Genomic DNA, 21,763 nt, shown 5'->3' with positions numbered 1-21,763 from the left:
AGGGGCGCGTAGAGGCCGGAGCCGCCACCCGCGGGGCCCATGGAGCGCGTGCGGATGATCAACGTGCAGCGCCTGCTGGAGGCGGCCGAGGTTTTGGAGCGTCGGGAGCGAGGTAACGGCTGGACGCCGTCCCCTCTGCAGCCTGTGCTCGCGGGCTCCTGCTGCGCGCGGGGACTCGGCGCGGCGGCCGGCAGGAAGCGCGTGGGCTGGGGAGGGGGTGTGTGTGTGCGCGCGCGCGCGCTGTGTGTGACGGGAGGGTGGGTGCGTGTGCGCGCGCACAATCCGTGATGCCCGTGCGGGCGGGGAGGCGCCCGTGTGGAGGGGCGTGAGTGGGGAGGAGGGAGTTGTGCCCACGCTCGGGAAAGGGGCGGTGCCGGGGCCGGTGGGTGTGAGGGACGCTGCCGCGCCTGCTCTCGTGGGAGGGGGCATGCCTGTGCCTCACAGTCCCTGCAATCGTGGGGCCACTTCTCCTGTCTCCCAGGGTCACCTCATTGAGGTGGAAGCAACCTGAGGGCACACGAAACAAGAAACCATAGGAGAGAGAGGACGGGGCATCTTCAGGCATAGCTGGGGGGAGTGGGGGGTCGGGGTGGGAAGAGGGGAGAAAGAAGGGTAAAGGAAGCCAGAGATGAGATGGACCCACCTAAGGAGAGTGTCTTGGGGAAGAGGAGGTGAATCAGAACTTTCTAGGGAAGGTGGAAGGAAGGAGCTGGGAGCTGGGCATGGGGTCAGAAGACAAGGCTAGGAAGGGGAAGGTGGGGGAACCGATCCCGGTGAGCTACATATAACCCCCTCCCTGGGGGACAGACAACAGAAGAGTGGGTGAAGGGCGACATCGGACAGTATCAGACATGACAAAATAATAATAATTTATAAATTATCAAGGGTTCATGAGGGAGGGAGGGGAAAATGAGGAGCTGATACCAAGGGCTCAAGTAGAAAATGTTCTAAGAATGATGATGGCAACAAATGTACAAATGTCCTTGACACACTCCATGGGTATATGTGTGGATTGTGATAAGAGTTGTATGAGCCCCCAATAAAAGGATTTATTAAAAAGAAAAGTAAAGGAAGGAAATGCTTAGGTGATGAGAAGGGAGGAGGAAGTACCATTAGGGGCAAGGGGTATCTGAGGTGTGAAGAGATAGATCCTTTTGGAATTTTAAAGAGATTGGCTATGAAGAGCAAGGACTTAAGAATTGGGTTATTAGGAGAGAAAATGACCCTGGAGGACTAAGTGAATTATTTGAAGTGGGAAACTGTGGGAGTTAGAGACTTTAGAATGGAGAGTGTTAAAGGGAAAAGGAACTGTCAAACAAGTGGAATTATTGAAGCAAATGGTAACTGCTCTCAGAAATTAGTGTGTTTGAGTCAAGAAAAATCCTTGGAGGAAAGGGTTTCTGAGAGGAGGGAGGAATTATTTCGCTTAGGGGAGCTATTAGTACATCTCCCACTGGATGGATTATGTTTATATATAATGTTGTAGAATTATGTCCAGGTAAGGACTGAAATTTTTATCTTCCAACCAGTAAGAATAGGGGAATTTAAGCTCTTTTCCTTCTACTTCTAACACCTTACTGCAAGGAGTTGAGATCTGTGAGTCCGTGACTTTTGAGTATGTTTCTCTTACCAAACAAATCCTTTTTTCTTGCTGTCTCTTTAGAGTGTGAACATGGCTATGCTTCAGCGTTCCCCTCCATGCCGAGTCCCCGACTGCAGCACTCAAAGCCCCCACGGAGGTTGAGCCGGGCACAGAAACACAGCAGCGGGAGCAGCAACACCAGCACTGCCAACAGGTAGCATGCAGCAAGCTGGAGGGAAAGAACACAAACGCAGGCAGAAGGGCCAGCCCTACTGTCTGGAATTCCGCTTAATCCCAAGTCTGCGCATCAATAAAGGAGCCACATGGGTTCCTTTACCACCATCCCTGGGAATTTGGTCCTTGGAATCATAATCTGACTCTCTATGGAATGGAAGGAAAATAATGTGGGAGAAGTAAATTCTTGCTGAGATTACTCAGATGAGGAAGTCTGAATGAGGGGACAGGGAGTTGAGGTACTTGACTTGTGTCCATGCATATAGCCACTTGCTAAACCTAATCTTAAAAGAGGCTTCTTTAATTATCTGTTCAAGTTTAGAATGGTCCAAGAACAATTTTAGGCTCATCTGATCCTGTGTTCTTGTTAGGCGCTCTCACGTGGCTCCGATTCATAGTAACCCTATGTATGACGAATGGAACACAGCTGGATCCTGTACCATTTTCACAACTTTTGTCATGCTTGAACTCTTGTTGTAGCCATTGTATCAATCCATCACATTATCGCTGATCCCTCTACCAAGTGTGTTGCCCTTGTCTAGGGACTGGTCTCTTCCTGATAACATGTTCAAAGTATATGGAAGGTCACTAATGATTTTGGACCTTTCAGCACTATTTCAACACTGCATCCCGCAGTCTTAATGTGTTAATATCATTCATTAAAGAATATTTTGTTCATTGATTTAGTGGTTTATCTTCCAAATATTAGAAATTTTGTTATTGATTCCAAATTTCATTGTGGTAAGGGAATGTATTCTGTGTGATTTTACTACTTTTAAAAATTTATTGAAAATTATGCTTTAGAAAGTACTTAAGTTAGGGATGATTATATAATAAACCAAGAGGTATTGCTGTATTTGAAAGTGGAATTGATTTTTATAGAATTAATTTCATATTTTTTCATTCTTCCTGTTTATTGAAGTAAAAGGTACAAGAAAAGTGTACAAACCCTAAATGTATAACTTAATGAGTTTTTATAAAGATGGAAAGATAGAATATTACAGACTAATCGCTTCTCACTCTTTCTATTCGTTGCTACTGTCTTCATGAGATAACCACTCTTCTGACTTTTGATACCATAAATTATATCAGTTTAGACTTTCATATGAATGGAATTAAACAGTATTCACTTTTTTTGGTATCTGACTTTATTTTTTCATTTAATATCATGTTACATTGATTCATCATGTCATTATAGAATAGTTGTAGTTTTTACATTCTCGTGGTATTATACTGAAAGGATATTGATTTCACAATCCATTCTTTTGCTGATGGCTGTTTTGAGTCAGAACATTTTTGACCAGTATGATTAGTAAAATTATGAACATTTATAAATAAATGTTGGTTTATGAGAGGACTTCAAAAAGTCTGTGGAAAAATTCCACTTTTACTTTTATATGAACTTTTTGAAGCCTCCTTGTATATGTGTAAACTAAATTTAGTATATGTCTATGAGTTGAAGTGCTAAGTCATAAAATCTATATATCTTTCACTTTCATATGTAAGATTTGCTACCACTTTGTCAGTTTTTACACTGTGGTAACTTACATGTAGCTGGGATGCTGGAAGCTCTGCTTCTCTTGGTGGAGAGGCTTCAGCAGGAATTCCAGACTAAGACAAGTAGGAAGAAAGGCCTGGTTGGTGATCTCCCTCTGGCAAAAAAACAGCCAGTGAAAACCCCTCAGGTTGGAACGCACTCAAAGCGTGACGAGAAGAATCAACCTTAATGATACCAAGTGAAGCTTCGGGGACTTCCATTTGCTGATGTGGCAAAACACAAAATGAGCAGAAATAGCTGCAAACATCCATTAATAATTGAATATAGAATGTACAATGTGATTCAAGGGAAGCTGGAAGTATCAAAATTGAAATGGAATGCTTAAAGGTAAACATCTTAGACATTGTGGGTGGAAATGGACTAGTACTGGCTAATTTTCATGGTATGTGTTGAGGAATGGTGTTGCATTCATTATCAAAAAGACCATTTCCAGATCTATAATAGTACAGTGCTGTCCATGATCACATAATATCCATATGTATACAAGGAAGACCAGTTAATCTATTACTCAGATTTAAAAACCAATCACTTACACCAAAGATGAAGACATGGAAGATTTTTACCACCATCCATAATCGAACATACAATTAAGATTCATTGATAAAAACAAAAGAAACAAAAAAAGATTAATTGATATTACTGATGAGATTGGAATGCAAAGGTTAGAAATGAAGGAGCAGTTGGAAAATAATGCCTCTGTGATAGAAGCAACTAGAGATCATAAGCTAAAATTTTGCAAGACAAATGACTTGTTCATTGCAAATAGCTTTTCTTTTTTTAACCATTCTTACTTTTACTGTTCAGTTTCTCAGGATGACCAGTGCGTCTCAGACTCAGCTTTATAAATTCTAGATATACTGATGAGGCCAGTAGGGACTTGCTCTTGTCTATTTTGGTTTCAGGGAAGACTTCAAGTTGTTGATGGTCATCTGGTCAAATGGAATGATGTTCCTCATCTTCTCCAGCTGCTTCTTGTACTCCTCAATCGTAGTCTTGGAAAGAGACACAAACTCGGCTCACGTCTGACATCTTTTTCTTCAGCATCCGCCAGAGCAGTAAATTTATCCTCTGGTACAGGGATCTTCAGGGCCTTAAACTTCTCAGAGTCATCCACTAAGCCAGCCTTGCAGTCAGCCCAGTCGACAGCGGGAGGTGCCTCAGGGAGAACTGCCAGCCTGGCGGTGTGGACCTCATTCCAGGACTTCAGCGAGTTGGTAACAGCCTTTTGGTTTTGGGGTATGATCTGCCCAAAGTCTATCCAGTTGATGGCTTTTAGGCAGAGAGTCCATCTAGCTATTCTGGGATCCTTGACTGACCCAAGCAGCCCATGGCCCCAGCAGCCACAAGTAGCATTTTCTAAGAGCCTACATGATGAGTATACATCTGGAACTCACTGGGTTGAATGCATAGGAATCAAATCAGTGGTCCTCAACCTTCTTAATGCTGTGACCCTTTAATATAGTTAGTTCCTCCCTCATGTTGTGGTGACCCCCAACCATAAAATTAGTTTTGTTGCTACTGCATAACTGTAATTTTACTACTGTTATGAATCAGGTGACCCCTGTGAAAGGGTCGTTCGACCCCCCGGTTGAGAACCGCTGAAATAAATTATCAGTGGGAAGACTTTGGAGATGGCAGTATCAGTCGATATAATGCCAGGGGTTGACTGGAACAGCCCTTCAATTGCTCATCTACAAGTCCAATCCATGGGGACCAAATACAGCCATGTGTATATCTCACTTGAACTTAGAAACCATATCCAGAATAGATTTGAGGCATTGAGCATTAATGATGAAGACTACATGTGTTGTGAGATAACATCAAGGACCCGCATGAAAAGACTGAAATGGATAAGAGAAGAGACTGAAATTTAGTCGCATACAGAGGAGCTAAAGCAAGCAAAAGAAAAGATTAAAAAAACAAGATTTTTTATCATTTTATTGGGGGCACTTACAGCTCTTATCATGATCCATACATATATATGTTGCCATCATCATTTTCAAAATGTTTTCTTTCTACTTGAGACCTTGGTATCAGCTCTTTTTTTCCCTACCTCCCGCACCCTCCCTCATGAACCCTTGATAATTTATAAATTAATATTTTTTTCATATCTTACGCTGTCCATTGTCTTCCTTCACCCAGTTTTCTGTTGTTTGTCCCCCTGGGAGGGGGTTATATGTCGATCATTGTGACCGGTTATCCCTTATCCCCCACCCTTCCCTTACCCTCCTAATAGCGCTACTCTCATTATTGGTCCTGAGGGGTTTATCTGTCTTGGATTCCCTGTGTTTCGAGCTCTTATCTTGAAGAGAAGATTTTAAGGACTGCTTGAGAAGACAAATTATTAGAATGAAATCTGCAAAGATCTGGAGTTGAAAATCAGAAGGTATAAATGAACTTCACATTTCTTACGTGAAACACTGAAAAAGAAAAACAAACCTTGAGTTGAAATAGTGAAGGATGTTGTAGGCAAAAAAATTGAATGACTCAGGAAGCGTCAAAAGAAGGTAGAAGGAATACACAGTCATTGTACCAAAAAGAATTGGTTGCCATTAACCATATCTGAAACGTATGATTAAGAACCAGTGGTACCGAAGGAAGAAGTCTAAGCTGCATTGACAGTACTGGCAAAAAATAAGGGTCCTGGAATTGAAGGAATACTAATTGAGATGTTGCCACAACCCTGGAAGCTCTTGCTCATTTATGTTAAGCGATCCATGTATTTGTCCATTCCAAAGAAAAGTAATTCACTGACATGTAGAAATTATTGCAGCAGTACATTAACAGAGAACTATCATACATTTAAGCTAGATTCAGATTTCTGTTGTTAGATGGATCTTGGCTGAAAGTAGAGAGTACCAGAAAGATGTTTATCTGTGTTTTATTGACTGTGCAAAGCCATCAACTGTGCAGTATATAACAAATTATGGGTAACATTGGAAAGAATTGGAATTCCAGAGCACTTGATTGTGCTCATGTGGAACCTGTTCATACACCAGAAGTTAGTCATTCAAACAGGGTAAGGGGACACTGTTTAAGAAAGGTGTGTGTCAAATTTGTATCCTTTTACCCTACTTTTTCAATTTGTACGCTGAGGAAATAATCTGAGAAGCCAAACTGCAGGAAGAAGATGGCATCCGGACTGGAGGAAGACTCATTCACACCCTGCGTGTGTTTTTTTCACAGTAAAGAGGATTTGCAATTAAAGCAAACAAGAATCCTCATGGCAGGACTAATAAGCAGGATCATGGTGAAGAGAGGATATATTGATGCTGTCAAGGATTTTATTTTATTTGGCTTCACAATGCCCATGGAAGTAGCAGTCAAGAAATCAAACAATATATCGCATTGGACAATTCTGTTAAAGACTGTGTTAAAGTGTTAAGAAGCAAAGATTATCACTTTGAGGACTAAGGTACCCTTAACCCCAGCAATGATATTTCCAATTGCTCCATATGTATGTGAAAACTGAACAATGAATGAGTGCAAATTAATGCCTTTGAATTTTGGCATTGGCAAGACTTGAATGTACCATGGACTGTCAGAAGAACGAATAAATATGTGTTGGACAAAGTACAGCCAAACTGTTCCTTAGAAGCAAGGATGGTGAGACTTTGGACATGCTATCAAGAGACACTAGTTCCTGGAAAAGGACATCATGCTTGGTAGAGTGTGAAAAAGGAAAAGACCAGGTAACGAAGCAGATCGACGTCAGTAGTGGCTACAACAGTGAGCTCAGGCATAGCTTTGACTGTGAGGGTGCTGCGGGACCAAGCAGCATTTTATTCTGTTATACGTGTGGTTGTGATCAGTCAGAAACAACTTGATACCTAACAGCAAGAGTAACGTTTAAGTTTTAGGGCAAATAGTTACTGATTGTAGTTATGTTTATGCATTCTTTCTAGATACTTGATATATAGGCTTAGTTATTTGTAGTGATTATGATTTTGTTAAAGAAGTAATACATGCCTAAGGAGACATTTTTTTTCCTAAAACTTGAAGCATTAAAGTTTCACTCTTTAATGATTTAAAATGGAAACATTTGCCAAAGTAGCTGTTTGAAAGAATTACTTTCTTTGGCAGATAGATTGACTTCTTCATTTCCATAGTTTTCAACCAGGTTCTACCAGGAATAGGAGCCCTAGTAGTGGTACATAATAAACCACTTAGTGGTTAAGCAAACGGTTGACAATTTAAACTCACCAGATGCTCTTTCAGGGAAATTTGTCTTGTTTCCAAAAAGATTACCGAAACTCAACCCAACCCAACTCAACCCACTGCCATCTAGTGGACTCATAATGCCACTCTAGGACAGAGTAGACTGCTCCTTAGGGTTTCTGGAACTAATCATTATGGGCGTAAATAAGCCTCACCTGTTTCCAGTGGATTGACTTGTGAGTTTGAACTTTGCAGTTAGCTGACCAGTGCTGACCTCACCACATCACCAGAGTTCTTTCCTTAAAGGTATGGTCTTGGTAGCCCTGTGGAGTAGTTCTATTGTTCCTATAGGGTTGTTTTGGGTTGTAATCAACTGGACGGTATGCAACAGCAGCTGAAAACAATTTTATGTCCCAAATAGATGCATATCTGTAATCATATACATGTACTCGTGAACTAATATTTTATAAAAACTGAACAAAATTCGAGAAGAGTGAAAACAAGTATAAATAGTTTTTCCTTTCTCAACTTTCAGGTATTTATTTTCACATTGGAGGTACTTGATTTGCTGTAGCTAAAGTTTCCTGTTTTCTTTGACTACGTGTAGGTAAAGTGTAAGCTTTAAGATACTAGTTAGTGGATATTTATTTAGCTTCATAGCATTTTGTAGAGAGCAACTTCTGTTAAGGCTTTGGGATTAGAAAATAAAACAAAAATGTAAACAAATTGGAGGTTAGTTCATCAGTATAATGAGAGAGATCTTTTGCTAAGAGGATATAGTCAATCTGGGAATGGTGTGGAATCTTTTGTTTTTCTTCCACGGTTACATCAAAATTTTACCCTGTTTTACAGTATAAATTCTATGTTTCACTTTGTTGACTCATCAAACTGCACCCTAAATAATGAAAAATATGTTATAGTCAATGAAAAGTAAAAACCTGGTTGATAATGACTCTCATTCAAGAAGAAAATGTATTCAGATGTTTCTCTTAGGAATGTTATTTTTGAAAAATTAATTACCTGTGATTCAGATTCAGTGACAAAATGGTAGAAGTGTTCCTCTGTCCTTAGATGTTACGTTGTAATCATATCTGAAAGTAGTCTGTTAGTGTTTTCTCTCAAAACAAACAAACAAACCCCAACCTCTTAGAAGTACATTTTATTTGTAAAATTAAAGTGGGAAAGCTAAATAGATTATTCAGAACATCTCAACCATTCAGGGAATTTATTGTAATTGACTTTTCCAATAGTACATTATTGGAGGGCCTTGTTGGACACATTGGTTAAGAGAAGCAAAGGTGTTTCTGGAACTGTTGATGTGTAATATGTTCTCTTAATGATTCCTTGCTAGCACTGTTTGGGTCATTATTTTCTTCTGTACTGTAATTAGGCATTTTTCTCTCTGTTATAATCCAAAACCTTGTAAAGTCCTCACAGCTGGCTAAATGATCAGGTGATTCAGTCACCGTACCTTTTCTTATAATTGTGCTTTTCACCATTATAGTTGGCTGATTATGTATTGCCAAGTTAATACCAAGTGTTACCAGGTAGCATACTTAACATTATTTTGGGGTAGTGTAGTTTTAGTCTTGTTTTTAAAAAATTAGTTATTAATAACAGTTATGGAATACTTATTATGCATTGCATGCCTGGGCGCCCCAAACTGTTAAGCAATCACTATAAACGGAAAGGTTAGTGGTCTGAACCACCCAGAGGTGCCTTAGAAAAGGCCTTGCAACCTGCCTCCAAAACATCACAAGCTGTTGACAATCCTGAGGCGTACACTTCTCCCCTTAAACGTGTGTTGTAGCTGTGAGTTGGAATCCACTCAATGGCAGTTGATTTGGTTTGGTTATTATGTGCTAGATGCTTTTGCATGTGTTTTTTCTAATTCTTATAGTAACCTAGCCATGGCATGTGGTATAATCTCAATTTTACAAGTAGAAAAGAGGATCAGTGAAGTAATTTGTTGATGCTTAATTTTTTGATAGTGTGAATTAATATTTTAATCTAGGACCTTTTTTTTTTTTTTTTTTTTAACACTATGGGTCTTTACAACGTGTACATTGTTAATCCCCCAACTTTGCTTTTTTGCTTCTATGGTCCTTCCTTCCCACTTACAATATCCTCTCTTTACCAGTTCCTAGACTCTACCAGTATAGCAAATGTATCCAACACTCAAACCCCCTGACAAAATGTTACCTCTTTCCTTGCTAGTCTTATTTGGAAGTAGCTCTATGTCCTTTTAATTCCCAGGGTATACTGAACCGTTCTTGTTTTGCCTTCGATTATATTTATTTATTCATATAAACCACAGCCTTTTTCATCAAGTTGGTCTTGCCACATGGCAACTTCATGTTTAAGAGTACTCTGTAGAGTTGTTCAATAGCTTTGTTCTTTTGTAAGTGTATCGCCAGGTCTTCCAAGGTGCCACTGGATAGATTCAAATCACCAGCCTTTCAATTAGTAGTTGATTGCTTACCTGTGTCACCCAGGAACTCTTCTAGTATTCCTGTATGTGTCTTAATTTGCTAACTGAAAGCTGTCTTTGATGTTGTGTAGCCTGAAATTGTCTTGAACATTGAAGATACTCAGTATTTGTTGACTTGATATTTTAGGCAAAAAAGACATCAGACTAGGAGTAAACACCACTGATGTGTTTTGTTTGTTTTTTAAAAGGGGAAGAACATGTCAATATAGTATTTACATATATTGTTATTTTGTTTGTTGTGTAACAGGTTATGACATATACTTTCTGATTTGGTGACATGGTTCACATTCTTAGCTGTAGTTAATATTTTCTGATAAATAACATTAAAAGATAAATAAAGAAAAGTCCATTTGAGGGAGTGGGGAAGAACATCATCTGGTCCACTGCTGTTTTAATTTTATTCACAGCAGTGGATCAAATGATGTTCTTTTGGTGCTTGCTTTGATAAAATTCAATAGTTGGGTATTTTATTTTTTGCATTTAAAGCTTTTAGTGGCATCTCAAGACTGCTGAGAATATTTTTTATGGTACCGAGAGTTTTCTCTAAGCAGAATGTTTCCATTTATTATTTACTTTGGTATTTCATGAATGGGTTGACTCTGGTATTTTACTTGTCCTTAGTTTTCTTCTCAGAATTGTATTTAAACCAGACCTTTGAACTGGTTCTTTCCAGTTCAGTCATGGCTGACAACGCTAAACTGTATTAGACCTGAATATGTAAAGTGTGAATATGCCAGAATAATTAACTAGAATGGAAAAATTATAGGTCAACGACCTGATTAAAAACTTAATGTCCCTCCCTGAAAAGAAGGACAACATGTACATTGCATAGTAACCAAATCTGTTGACTGGCAGAGTTGGAAATGGGTACCTGGGTCAAAGATGGTAACTGACCCCATCGCTTTGAACGTGGGTTACTTTCCAGAGCCCTGGCAATAATTGAGCCACTTGCATCGGGCACCAGAAAGGGCTCGCTATATCTCCTTTGAGTCTCCCATTTCAGGACTTTAGGACTTTGACCTGTACTTCTTCCTGTTCCAGTTATCATTATGGAAAATCCACATTTTACAAATTTGATCATTCTGATTTCACGGTATCGGCCTTGGTTGTAATTTATTTACGTGAACCAGTTCAAAGCTCTAGTTTAAACCTAACTCCACAAAAATGGAGAATCTTATCAATTAATGTTATTTATTAATTATAGGGACCCCTGGTGATGTAGTGGGTTATGCCTGGAGCTGCTAACCACAAAGTCAACAGTTCAAAACAACCAGGCAGTTCCATGGAAGAAAAATGAGGCTTTCTACTCCCCATAAAGATTAACTATCAGAAGCCCACAAGCGCAGTTCTACTCTGTCTTATAGGGTTGCTATGAGTTGCAATTGAATGAGTTTATTTATTTATTAGCTACCGATTCAAATTTTGAATGATATTTTTGGTTTAATTTAAATTTCTTAAAAAAATTTTACTGCACTGATTTGTTTTGAAAGTTTATTTTAAAAAAGCACATAACAAGACTTTCTATAAGTATTTAAACGATCATAGAGGTTAGGTTGTAATTTACTTAATTTATTAAGTTTGAGTGCTAGTCTTTCCTAAATTCTACTTATCCTCTTATAGTTTCTTTATTAATTTGACTGAACTCTTGAAACATACTGACTCTTCTTACCTACTTTGCGATAGAAAGTCTTTCTTTTAAGACAATCTCCAAATGAACATCACTCTTTTTGTTGGTCTTTATGCAACTGTTAAAAAAGCAAAAGGAAGACCAAACAAACTCACTCACTGCCCTGGAACCCATTCCCACCTAGCCACCCTGTGGAACAGGGTAGAACTGCCCCTGTGCGTTTCTGAGACTAACTCTACCAGAGTCAAAGCTACCTCTTTCTCCCATGGAGCTGACTAGTGGTTTCCAGTTTGCCACCTTGTAATAATTCAAAAGAAGTCGTTAGTTTTTATGTCCTTTTTTTTTTTAGTTTTTAATGTCTTTAAAAATATTTCGGGGCTTTTTGTGAAGGTATACATAAAGTTTAGTTTCCCAGTCTACAGTTTCTAGGCAGTTTGTTCCGTGACATTGGTTACATTATTCTTCACGATAGGGAAACTCTAATTATTTCCATCTTAATTGTTCCATTTCATTTAATCTAGTTTCTCTTTGTTTTAAAGTAATTATTATTGTTTGATATCATATAGGTGATTTTTTTTTTTAAGGAGCCATGGTATTTATGGGTGACGTTTATTATTTCTTGAGACAATTTGAGGTTTAGCAACAAGGTAACCTTTGGGGGCGTAGTTTGGGTTCAGAAGTTGAAGAGTATCACAGGGTAGGAGGCTTCTAGTCTTAGTCAAGTAGGTCTGGGGTTTCTGTTATTTTGAGGAATTTGAGCTTCTGTTCTACGTTTCTTTCCCATTCCATCAATGTGCATCTATCATGGCCCTGACGAGAACAGTAGTAGTTGCTGGGCACCATCTTGCTGCTGGGATAGATGAGACGTGGTTTGTGTAGACTGCCCGCCCTGTAGATAGATTTGTTTTTGAGTATTTGGTTTCCTTCTTTCACATTCAGTCCAGCGGAGTAGAAACCAGTGGTTGTGTCTTAGATGGCCACTTGTAGACTTTTATGACCCCAGATACTACTCAACCAAATAAGGATGCAGAACATAATTTTATGAGCTATATTATGCCAGTTGACAGGTATTCTATAAAATAATCTTTCAAATCCAGAAATCCAGTTCTGCAAGGTGTTTAGTTATGTCTAAGAAGTATCTGTAAATGTGACTCTCATATGTTTTATTATATATATGATATATAGTATATGCTCATATAGTCATGTAGATATACACAGGCATGTTCTTATATAAGAGTGGATTTCAAAGAGTTGAAAATGATGGGAAAGAGTGGAAAAATGGAGTTGAAAGATAATTAAATTTTTCCACAAATATTTTGAAGCTCCCTCACACACACACACACACACACACACACACACACATGAATTTTGAGGATGTTACTGACTGGGCAGTTTCCTTTTGTCGTTCAGTGTTGCTGTGAGTTGAAACTGACTTGACAACACCTAATAACAACAATGACACCATATACACACACACACCTACACAGAAATATCTCACATCTAGAAAGTGACTCTCCCTCCACCATCTCTGGAGGGAGTTGAACATTAATGGTCAAGCACAGTTGAACATTAGCTTCTCTGTATTGTTCGTATCCTTTATTAAAAATGAGAACATATAATATTTCTCTTTTGTGTGATAGACTTCTTTTGTTAAGAATAATGCCCTCTAGCTTCATTACTATTCTTAGTGTTTTGGAATGTTTTTGTTTTGCTGATTAGTATTCCATTGATGTATGTACCCCATTTTACTTATCCTTTCATCTGCTGATGGCTTAGGTTGGTTTCACCTTTTTGCTGTCGTCAATTCTGTAACAAAAGTAGAGCACACGATAGGTATGTATATGTCTGTTCATGTCACGTCTATAAGATCCTTAGGTATACATTCAGAATGGACTTGCTGGGTCATATGGCAATTCCATCTATAGTTCTTTGAGAAAGCAATCACCAGACCGTTTTCACATTGTACGTACCATGCATTCTTACCAGAATATGGAGAATTTTAATTTCCCCATATTCCTCCGTCGCTTGTTGTTTTCTGGTTTCTTTCTTTCTTTTATCTTAGTCATATAGTGGGAGTCAGATGGCATTTCATTGTTGCTTTGATTTGCATTTCTCTGATGACTGATGACACTGAAAATCTTTCCATGGATCTTTTGGCCATTTTAATATCTTCTTCGATGAAGTATCTATTCACATCTTTTGCCCAGTTTTTGGTTGAGCTATTCATCTTTTTGTTGTCAAGTTGAAATTTAAAAAATCTTTGACTATATTGCTCCCAAAGATTTTGTTCCCCCTAGCCTTAGGTTGTCTCTTTACTCCTTTGGTAGAAGGTTTAGAAAATATAAATATTTAGCTTTTATGAGGCCTTAGATAGTGATTTTATTTTCATTTTCTGTTGCTCTTGTAGTCATTGTTTTATTTGATAGTGTTATTAAAAAAGTTAAGTCCCAAAGTTTTGTTCCTGTATTTTCTTCCAAGAACTTTATTTATGGTTTTAGATTTAACATTTAGGACTGTGATCCATTTTGAATGAGTTTTTGTGTATGGAGTGGAATACGGATCCAGTTTCATTTTCAGCTTGTTGGAATCCAGTTTTGACAGCACCATTGGTTGAAGATATTGTGCCTTCCTCATCTAATAGATTTGGCATACTTGTTGAAAATCAGATGACTGTAGATCTTTTGATTTCTTTCTGGATCTTCAGCTTTCTTCTATTGGTGTATGCATCTATAAGTAAACCAGTACCGCACTGTTTTGATGATTGGTTTTGTGTAATATATTTTGAAGACAGGAAAGGTGAAGTTTCATACTTTGTTCTTCTTCAAAATGACTTTGACTATTAGGGGTCAATTGTCTTTCCATATAAAATTGAGGATTATCTATTTCATTTCCATGAAGAATCGTGTTGGGATTTTTATTAGTATTGTGTCTGTAGATTGCTTTATATTGACATCTCAACTATATTAGTCTTCCAATCTATGATCAAATAGAAATCTTCCAACCTACTGAACCCTTCTTTTGGCTCTTTCAGCAGTGTTGTATTATTCATTGTATAAGTCTTTCACATTCCTGGGCAAATTAATTACTAGATGCTTTTGTAAATGGAGTTATATTCTTAATCTTCTTTTCATATTTCTCATTTCTGGTATGTAGAAACCCAACTGATTGTGGGTGTGTGTTGACCTTATATGCTTCAACTTAGCCAATTTCCACAAATTATGAGACTAGCAAAGAACATTCGTATGGTTAAGTTTGGGAATCGTATTAATAAATATCCATTGGGATAATAAAACAGATTAAAGCAATCCATAATACAATATTCTGGAGGCATTTGACACTAACTAGAATATATAAAATGATTAAAGTTTTAGTTTCAGTAAAATTATCCTTTGTAAATTGCCTGTGTTGTTAATGCTAAATTATTACAAAAGCCATATATGTTCATTCAAGGGAACAAGCCGAGCATAATCCTAAGAGCAGCTAAATCTAAATGGAGTGTATTATATTTTGCACTTCAATGTAAACATCTTTAGTCCTTATAACAATCATGAGGCTAGTACTGTTATTTTCCGTATTTCGTAGATAGGACACTGAGCACAAAGAAATCAAGGGACTTTCCCAGGGCTATTTAGTATTTGAACCTAGGTAGTCTAGCTTTAGAGTGTATGATTTTAACTTCTATTTAATGTCTCTTACCTGGTAGTTAAGTACTTGAGTAGTTGGGAAAAGATAGACCTAGGCTTAAATCATTCTTACTACTTGCAATACTCTTGGAATGGGAGTATGTCATTTTACCTTTATTAGACTCAAAATTCTTGTTTATGAAACAAGGGTTGCTTTAGAGAAAAAATCATTTAATATGAATATTAACTATTTAGCACTAAGTTTGGCAGCTACTGTGCTGGTTTACTCAATGGCAAATATTATTATTATAAATACTGAGAAGCCACAAAGGAAAAAAGGTCATCAAGAGAAAACAATCATTGTTAGCATCTGGAGGTATATCCTTCTGGTCTTTTAAATAATATTTCTTGATTTCATTAATGTGAGGGTAGTCAAAGATATCGCTATAAAATAACACAAACTTTTATAGAACAAAATTATCAAAATGTAAACATAGCCTCTATGTAAGTTTATACACTTATGAAAGTGTTTCTCTCACTCCTCTCTGAAGAATTCTATGTTCAATTTACAGCAGTTTGGCATTCTTGAGGGATTCAAATTAAATTCCTTTGAAATATTCTTTGAGTTTGGGGAATTAAAGAGAAAGTCTGAAAGGGCAAGATTAGAGCAGTGGGGTGGATAGGGTAAGACTTCCCAATGAACTTCCCCAAGGACAGCCCTTGTTACCCTTGAATAATGAAGCAGGTTAGCAGGTGTATTTTCATGATGGAAACAAATTCCTTGATGCAACTTCTCTGGCCCATTTTCTCTCTAGTGCAGTTTTCAATTTTCTTAAGCTTATTTATAATAACCCCCCATGATTGCCCTCGTCCCTTTGAGAAATCTCTCATGATGACCCATTGGAAATCTCCAATAAAAGTTTCCATAACCTTGAACTGACCTCAGTATCTTGAATTCAGTTGGCTCAGCCCTTCTCTTTGGAAGCCACTGTTTTGATTGATCTTTTTTTTAAGGTACCCAAATGAGTTTTAGACAAGCATATTATTGAGGGAACTCCAGCAGTCACCCACAGAATACAGAGATCTATAAACATGGTTTGTTGTTCATACATGAACTGGAGCCTTAGTAGCAATTTTTTTTTACTTATTTTTGTGTAGCTTCTTTTGTTTGTATTAACACGTTTTTTCATCAGTATCACTTTTTCTTGTTTATGTTTCACACTAAATGCAAGAAGGCTTGAATTTGACTGTATACATGAGAGTAAAGGAAGAGTGTTTTTTTGCTAGCCAAAATAGTTTTTTTCTGTGTTTTAGGTGTGGGTAGGTGAAGGTGGGAGTGGGGGTGGGGATATATGGAAATTTATATACTGTGTATTTTTAAATTAAAATTGTATCTTACTTGAATAAAAATTTTTGGTGCAGTGACTACAAATCAAGAAAAGGTAGGCTGCCATAATTAGAGAGGAGCTCCAACCTGTGTATAATAGTAATTTTTTTCAAATAACAATGACATTTTCGTTTCAGAATATTTAGAGTTTCTAACTGAAAACACTATAAATGAATGAAGCCTTGTAATGAATGAATGTAGACTGTTTCCTCTGGTGAGTGAGATTATAGCAGTCTGACCAGTGTATGTTAAATAGATTCATTGGGTTTGGTGTAGCAGTAATTAAACTAGTTGTCTCTTCTTTAATCTTATAAACAAAACATGGCTAATGCTTTTTTAAAATTTTGTGTCTTTCAGGTCTACACACAATGAGCTGGAAAAGAATCGGTGAGTCATTGATGAGATGCAGCTTTAATTTAAGTTAAAAAGCAAGCTCCTGGTTTATCCTATGACAGTGTAAATATATATCTATATAAATATGTATATATGTATATACACACACTTGTATTTAACTTTTCAACTGCTACAACATAATATTTTAGATCTGATATGTATGTATTCCCCTGCCCAAGGGAAAAAAAAGTCTTGAAAAGTAAACTTATACGAGGGGCTTTCAAACTTTGTAGAAAAGTGGAATGAAAAGTTAATGGACTTTACCCATGAGCTTTTAAATCCCTCTCATATGAAAGGAGAGTTTGGACTTTTCCTAAGAACAGCAAGAAACAGTTGAATGATTATACAGTGGATCCTCATATAATAACATATAATCAGACTTGTATTTTTAAAAAGAGCATTTTAACTGTGGTGTGAAGAATTGGGCAGAAGGAGGAGAATACCAAAGACAGGAATCCTTTTAGAGGCTATTGCAGTGATCCAGGTCCTGGAGGTAGGTGTGGACAGAACAAAGAGGTAGTATAGAGTAAAATCAATAGAAAATTTTGATTAGTTGACTGTGGAATGTTTTAGATGGTATTACAATTTTTTTTAACTGACTGTTATTATTTTTTTTAATACTTTTATTGGGGGCTGGTATTACCATTTCTTGAGAAAAGGAATACAGGAGAGAAGATAAGAGTTTTAGAAGTATAAGATTATGATTATTATCTTTTATACAATGATTAGTAACCCACAAATTGCAATCATCTGTAACAACCATTTTTGACAAATAATTCCTCCATGCCCTTCAGGTTTTTTAAGTTCTGTTTTTTAATAGAGGATCATTACAGATTGACTAGCTTACTGTTTCATTTTGCGATGAGCTAAAGTGTCGTATCCTCTATAAAATGGCATAGTTTAGTCCTCTAGGTTTACTTAGTCATTGCCCATGGCAGCAGTCGTTAGGGAGTCAAATGACACATTGCACTGGGAAAATCTGCAGAAGATCTCTTCAAAGTGTTTTAGCAAAGATGTCACTTTGAAGACTTAACGTATACGTCACCCAGGCCGTGATTTTTTCACTTGCCTCATGCATGCAAAAGCCGGGCGATGAACAAGGAGGACTGAAGAACTGGTGTCTTTGAGTTATGGTGTTGACAGATATACATACCATGGACTGCCAGAAATATGAATTGATCTGTGTTGTAAGAGGTATAGCCAGATACTCCTTAGAAGCAAATCTTCATCTCATATGCTTTGGATGTGTCATCCGGAGAGCTCAGCCCCTGGAGAAGGACATCATGCTTGGTAAAGTAGCGGGTCAGTGAAATAGAGGAAGATCCTCAGTGAATTGGATTGACACAGTAGCTACAACAGTGGGCTCCAGCGTAACAACAATTGGGAGGCTGGCTCTGGACCAGGCAATATTTTGTTCTGTTGTGCATAGGGTCACTGTGAGTCAGAGATGACTCTTCAGCACTAAATAACCACCACAACTTTGTACTGTACTTCAGACTCGTAAGACTTAACAGGTAGTATTGTGATCACCTGTTCATAGTTATTTTGTTCTGTATATGACTGCCTTAAAGGCAGAATTTTGCCTTGTTCCATTTTGTATCTTCAGTGCCTCACACTCAATGCATGTACAGTAGATGCTCTTTAATACTGAGTGCTAAAATTGAAGCCCAACATTTAGTGCTCTAGTCAAAAACAGTTTGCTAGTTTGTGGTAGTTTTCAGCAGGAGACCTTCCATTTTTTATTTCCCAGAATCTCCTTTGTTTTGCCTTATGTTTCTGAATGGCAGTATAATTCTAGATGGCTGTCTTAAATAAATCCCTAAGATTGCTGAAGCCCAGAGTTTGGCCTTGAGACTATAGCCAACAAATGTTGAGGTTCTTAATTCTCCTATCTCAGAGGAAAACCTAATGTTGGAGATTTGGGGTCTCCTAGGCCCAGAATAGTTTGCTCTGGCCCACAGTTGGCCCCAAGATGCCTATAACCTAGGGAGCTTTAGATAGTTTCAAGATGGAAATAGAAATTAAAATTCTTTCTAAAATGATCCTGAGGCTTATTTTATCTAAAATCTTGTTGGATAATCTGAACCTGATCCAGATGTTTGGAACATTTGGTTACCTGTGTACTCACGCTGTCCCCCTGCACCCGTAACAGATCATAATAGGCCCAGGAGGTAGAGGTGGGAGGGCAGCAGAATCCCTTTAGGTGTTCTGCATTCCTTAGGAACTTATGTGAATCATTTCTTGGTAAACCTAATGAGTCTCTGAGATTTAAGAATTTTCTCTGCCCATTTGGTTTACCTTTTGAGTTAAATCTTTTGCCAGAGAAGAGATCATTTAGTGCAGATTTTAGATCGCTTCATTGCTTTTTCATTTTCTTAATTCAAATTACTGATGATGTTTTGGAAAGAGTCAACAACTTTACAGGACTTTAATGGTCAAGAGCCTTAGTGCTGACTGCAGGAGAGGCAATTCAACCTTAATAGCGGTCATTCCATCGAAACAAAAGGCCTATCCTGATTATAACGTTTGGCAAAGCTGAAAGGGCCAAATGAGGACACTGGGCTAATAATGCTTTCCTAGGCAGAGCAGAAGTGCCTCAGTATTTGTGATAAAAGAGAAAGATGTTCGATGAATGGTAATAGGGGTTTCCCTGACAGAGACGTTCTCATACCTCTGAGGGAAGGAAAAATGAACATGAGCATTTATGGGGCATTGTGGGCTCTCACGGTGCTAGGAAAGCAGAAAATGTGGGTCAAAGTAGCATGGAAAACTTGTCATTTTAACTATCATAATTATAATTTGAAACAAGATGGATGTGACCAGAAATTGTTCTAATTGTTATGCTACCTGATCGTGAATCATGAATAAAATAGCTGTGTTTGGTATAACTCTCTTTATTAATGAATAAAAAATACTGTGTTTAGCATCTATTCCAGGTAGAAAGAAATATAAGATGATCTCATTCTACCTTTAAGCCTAAGGTTATTGTAGTGTGGTAATTATTGATTTCACCTTTCAATACCTTGATCTCTCTGAGTGGACATGGAATGTCAACTGTTAGTGGTCTATGTCATTTTGAAAAGGAAATAGAGTAGAAAATAACAAAGTACATTGCATGAATTAAAGTTAAGTGGAGAACTGTGACACTTGTGTATATTTCATCATACTTTGAAATACTATGGGTTGTAGTAAAAAAGCCATGCTATGAATATTCAAGGATAATGGATGCTGAACAGTGAAGAAGAGAATTTTAATATAAAGATAAATATGAATAGAGACAAGAAAGCAACAAGGTAGCACCACATAGCTGTTCAAGTACGAGTGAATATACCATATTGTGGGGAACAGCAAAATCAATCAGATTAGTAATGGGAGATAACTGGAAAGGTGGTTTGGGATTAGAGGGTGCAAAGTTATGAATGCCAATAAATTTGGATTTTTTTTTTTTCTTTTGTTGGCAGCAGTGACTTACTAAGGTTTTTGAAGAATGAGATGGGCATGCTCAAAGCATTAAAAAAAAAGAGAGGGGAGAGGAGGAAGGGAGGGGGAGGGGGACAAAAGGAAAATGAGCTGATTCCGGGAACCCAAGAGGCAAGTGAATTTTGGGAATGATGAGGGCAACAAATGTATAGATGTGCTTTACACAATTGATCTATGTATTGTGATGAATTGTATGAGCCCCAATAAATTGATTTTTTTTAAAAAGAGAGAGAGAGAGAGAATGCAGTCTAGCTGTGGAAGCAGGGAGACCGATTTGGATGCTTTTGAAGTGGTCCATGTAGTAGAAAGATGTAAGAGTCAGCACTCAGTGATGGAATTGAATTGAGAGTACAAAGAAAGATTAAGAAACATCTTATTGAAAGAATTTTTTTTCCATTAAAGGTGACCAGATTTTAACATTGGTAAAGCGGGACACCATTGATAAAACTCAATATCCTGGCAAAATAGCCACATGGCAGCCGAAAACCGTATACCCTACATGCATTCTTTCCAAAAATCGGGACTTTTAAAAAATGCCGCGGGACACGGGAAAAATTGTTAAAAATAGAGACCGTCCCACCAAAAGTGGGATGTCTGGTCACCTTACGTTAACTACCTCTACTTATTCCTCACATTTCAGTCTTCACATAGTAGCTAACGTGATCTCCTCATAAGATATATCGTGTTATGTGTACAGTCCTCCACTGATTTCCTGTTGCTGTTACATAAATCTCCTCTATAAAGTCCTACTCCATAGTCCACCTGACACTCACTCCTCCTTTGTTTCCTCAGACACACACTGTATATTTCTATTTTAGGGTTTTTGTATCTGAAGTTCTTCTTGCTTGGACTGTCTTATTCTAGTTCTTTACTTAGTTCTCAACCTTTAAGTCACGCTCCAGTTACTATTTGTTTGTATTATCTAACTTATTTTACTAGACTACAAATTTCATGTAAGCAAGGGCTTTATCTTGCTTACTTTTCCTTAGTAATATAGCAGGTACTCTGTAAATATTCACTAAATGTAAAGATAATATTAATAATGAGTAGATGTACATAATCAGTTTATGTTATTGAATTATAATGACGTAAGTAAAAAGTGATAAATATATGAAACAAAGCAAAATATTCCTGAGAGTTCAATAAGAAATGTAAATGCTGGGAGGGTGGAGTAGAAAGGGGGAACCGATTACAAGGATCTACATATAACCCTCTCCCTGGGGGACGGAA

The 21,763-nt window shown here is 37.7% G+C and overlaps 1 protein-coding gene and 1 pseudogene across 2 annotated transcripts in view; one reads left to right on the top strand and one right to left on the bottom strand.

The window, feature by feature from the left end:
- The window catches only part of MXI1 (MAX interactor 1, dimerization protein), a 76,998-nt gene that overhangs the window by 18,887 nt on the left and 36,348 nt on the right, over positions 1-21,763 (top strand). The window contains exons 1-3 of one of the 2 annotated variants that reach the window (XM_004700933.2): positions 7-112; positions 1,664-1,796; positions 17,018-17,047. In XM_004700933.2, coding sequence (XP_004700990.1) covers positions 40-112; positions 1,664-1,796; positions 17,018-17,047 — 236 coding nt within the window. In that variant the 5' untranslated portion in view covers positions 7-39. Of the gene's footprint in view, positions 1-6; positions 113-1,663; positions 1,797-17,017; positions 17,048-21,763 lie in introns of those variants that run through there. The other variant, XM_004700932.2, reaches the window with a different exon arrangement.
- LOC105978423 lies at positions 4,214-10,922 on the bottom strand (annotated as a pseudogene).

This window comes from Echinops telfairi, unplaced genomic scaffold, assembly GCF_000313985.2.
Source record: "Echinops telfairi isolate 266 unplaced genomic scaffold, ASM31398v2 ScPeMD7_70;HRSCAF=299, whole genome shotgun sequence".
NCBI lineage: Eukaryota > Metazoa > Chordata > Mammalia > Afrosoricida > Tenrecidae > Echinops > Echinops telfairi.
The sequence above is the reverse complement of the archived record's forward strand: the minus strand, read 5'-3'. Positions and strand labels throughout refer to the sequence as shown.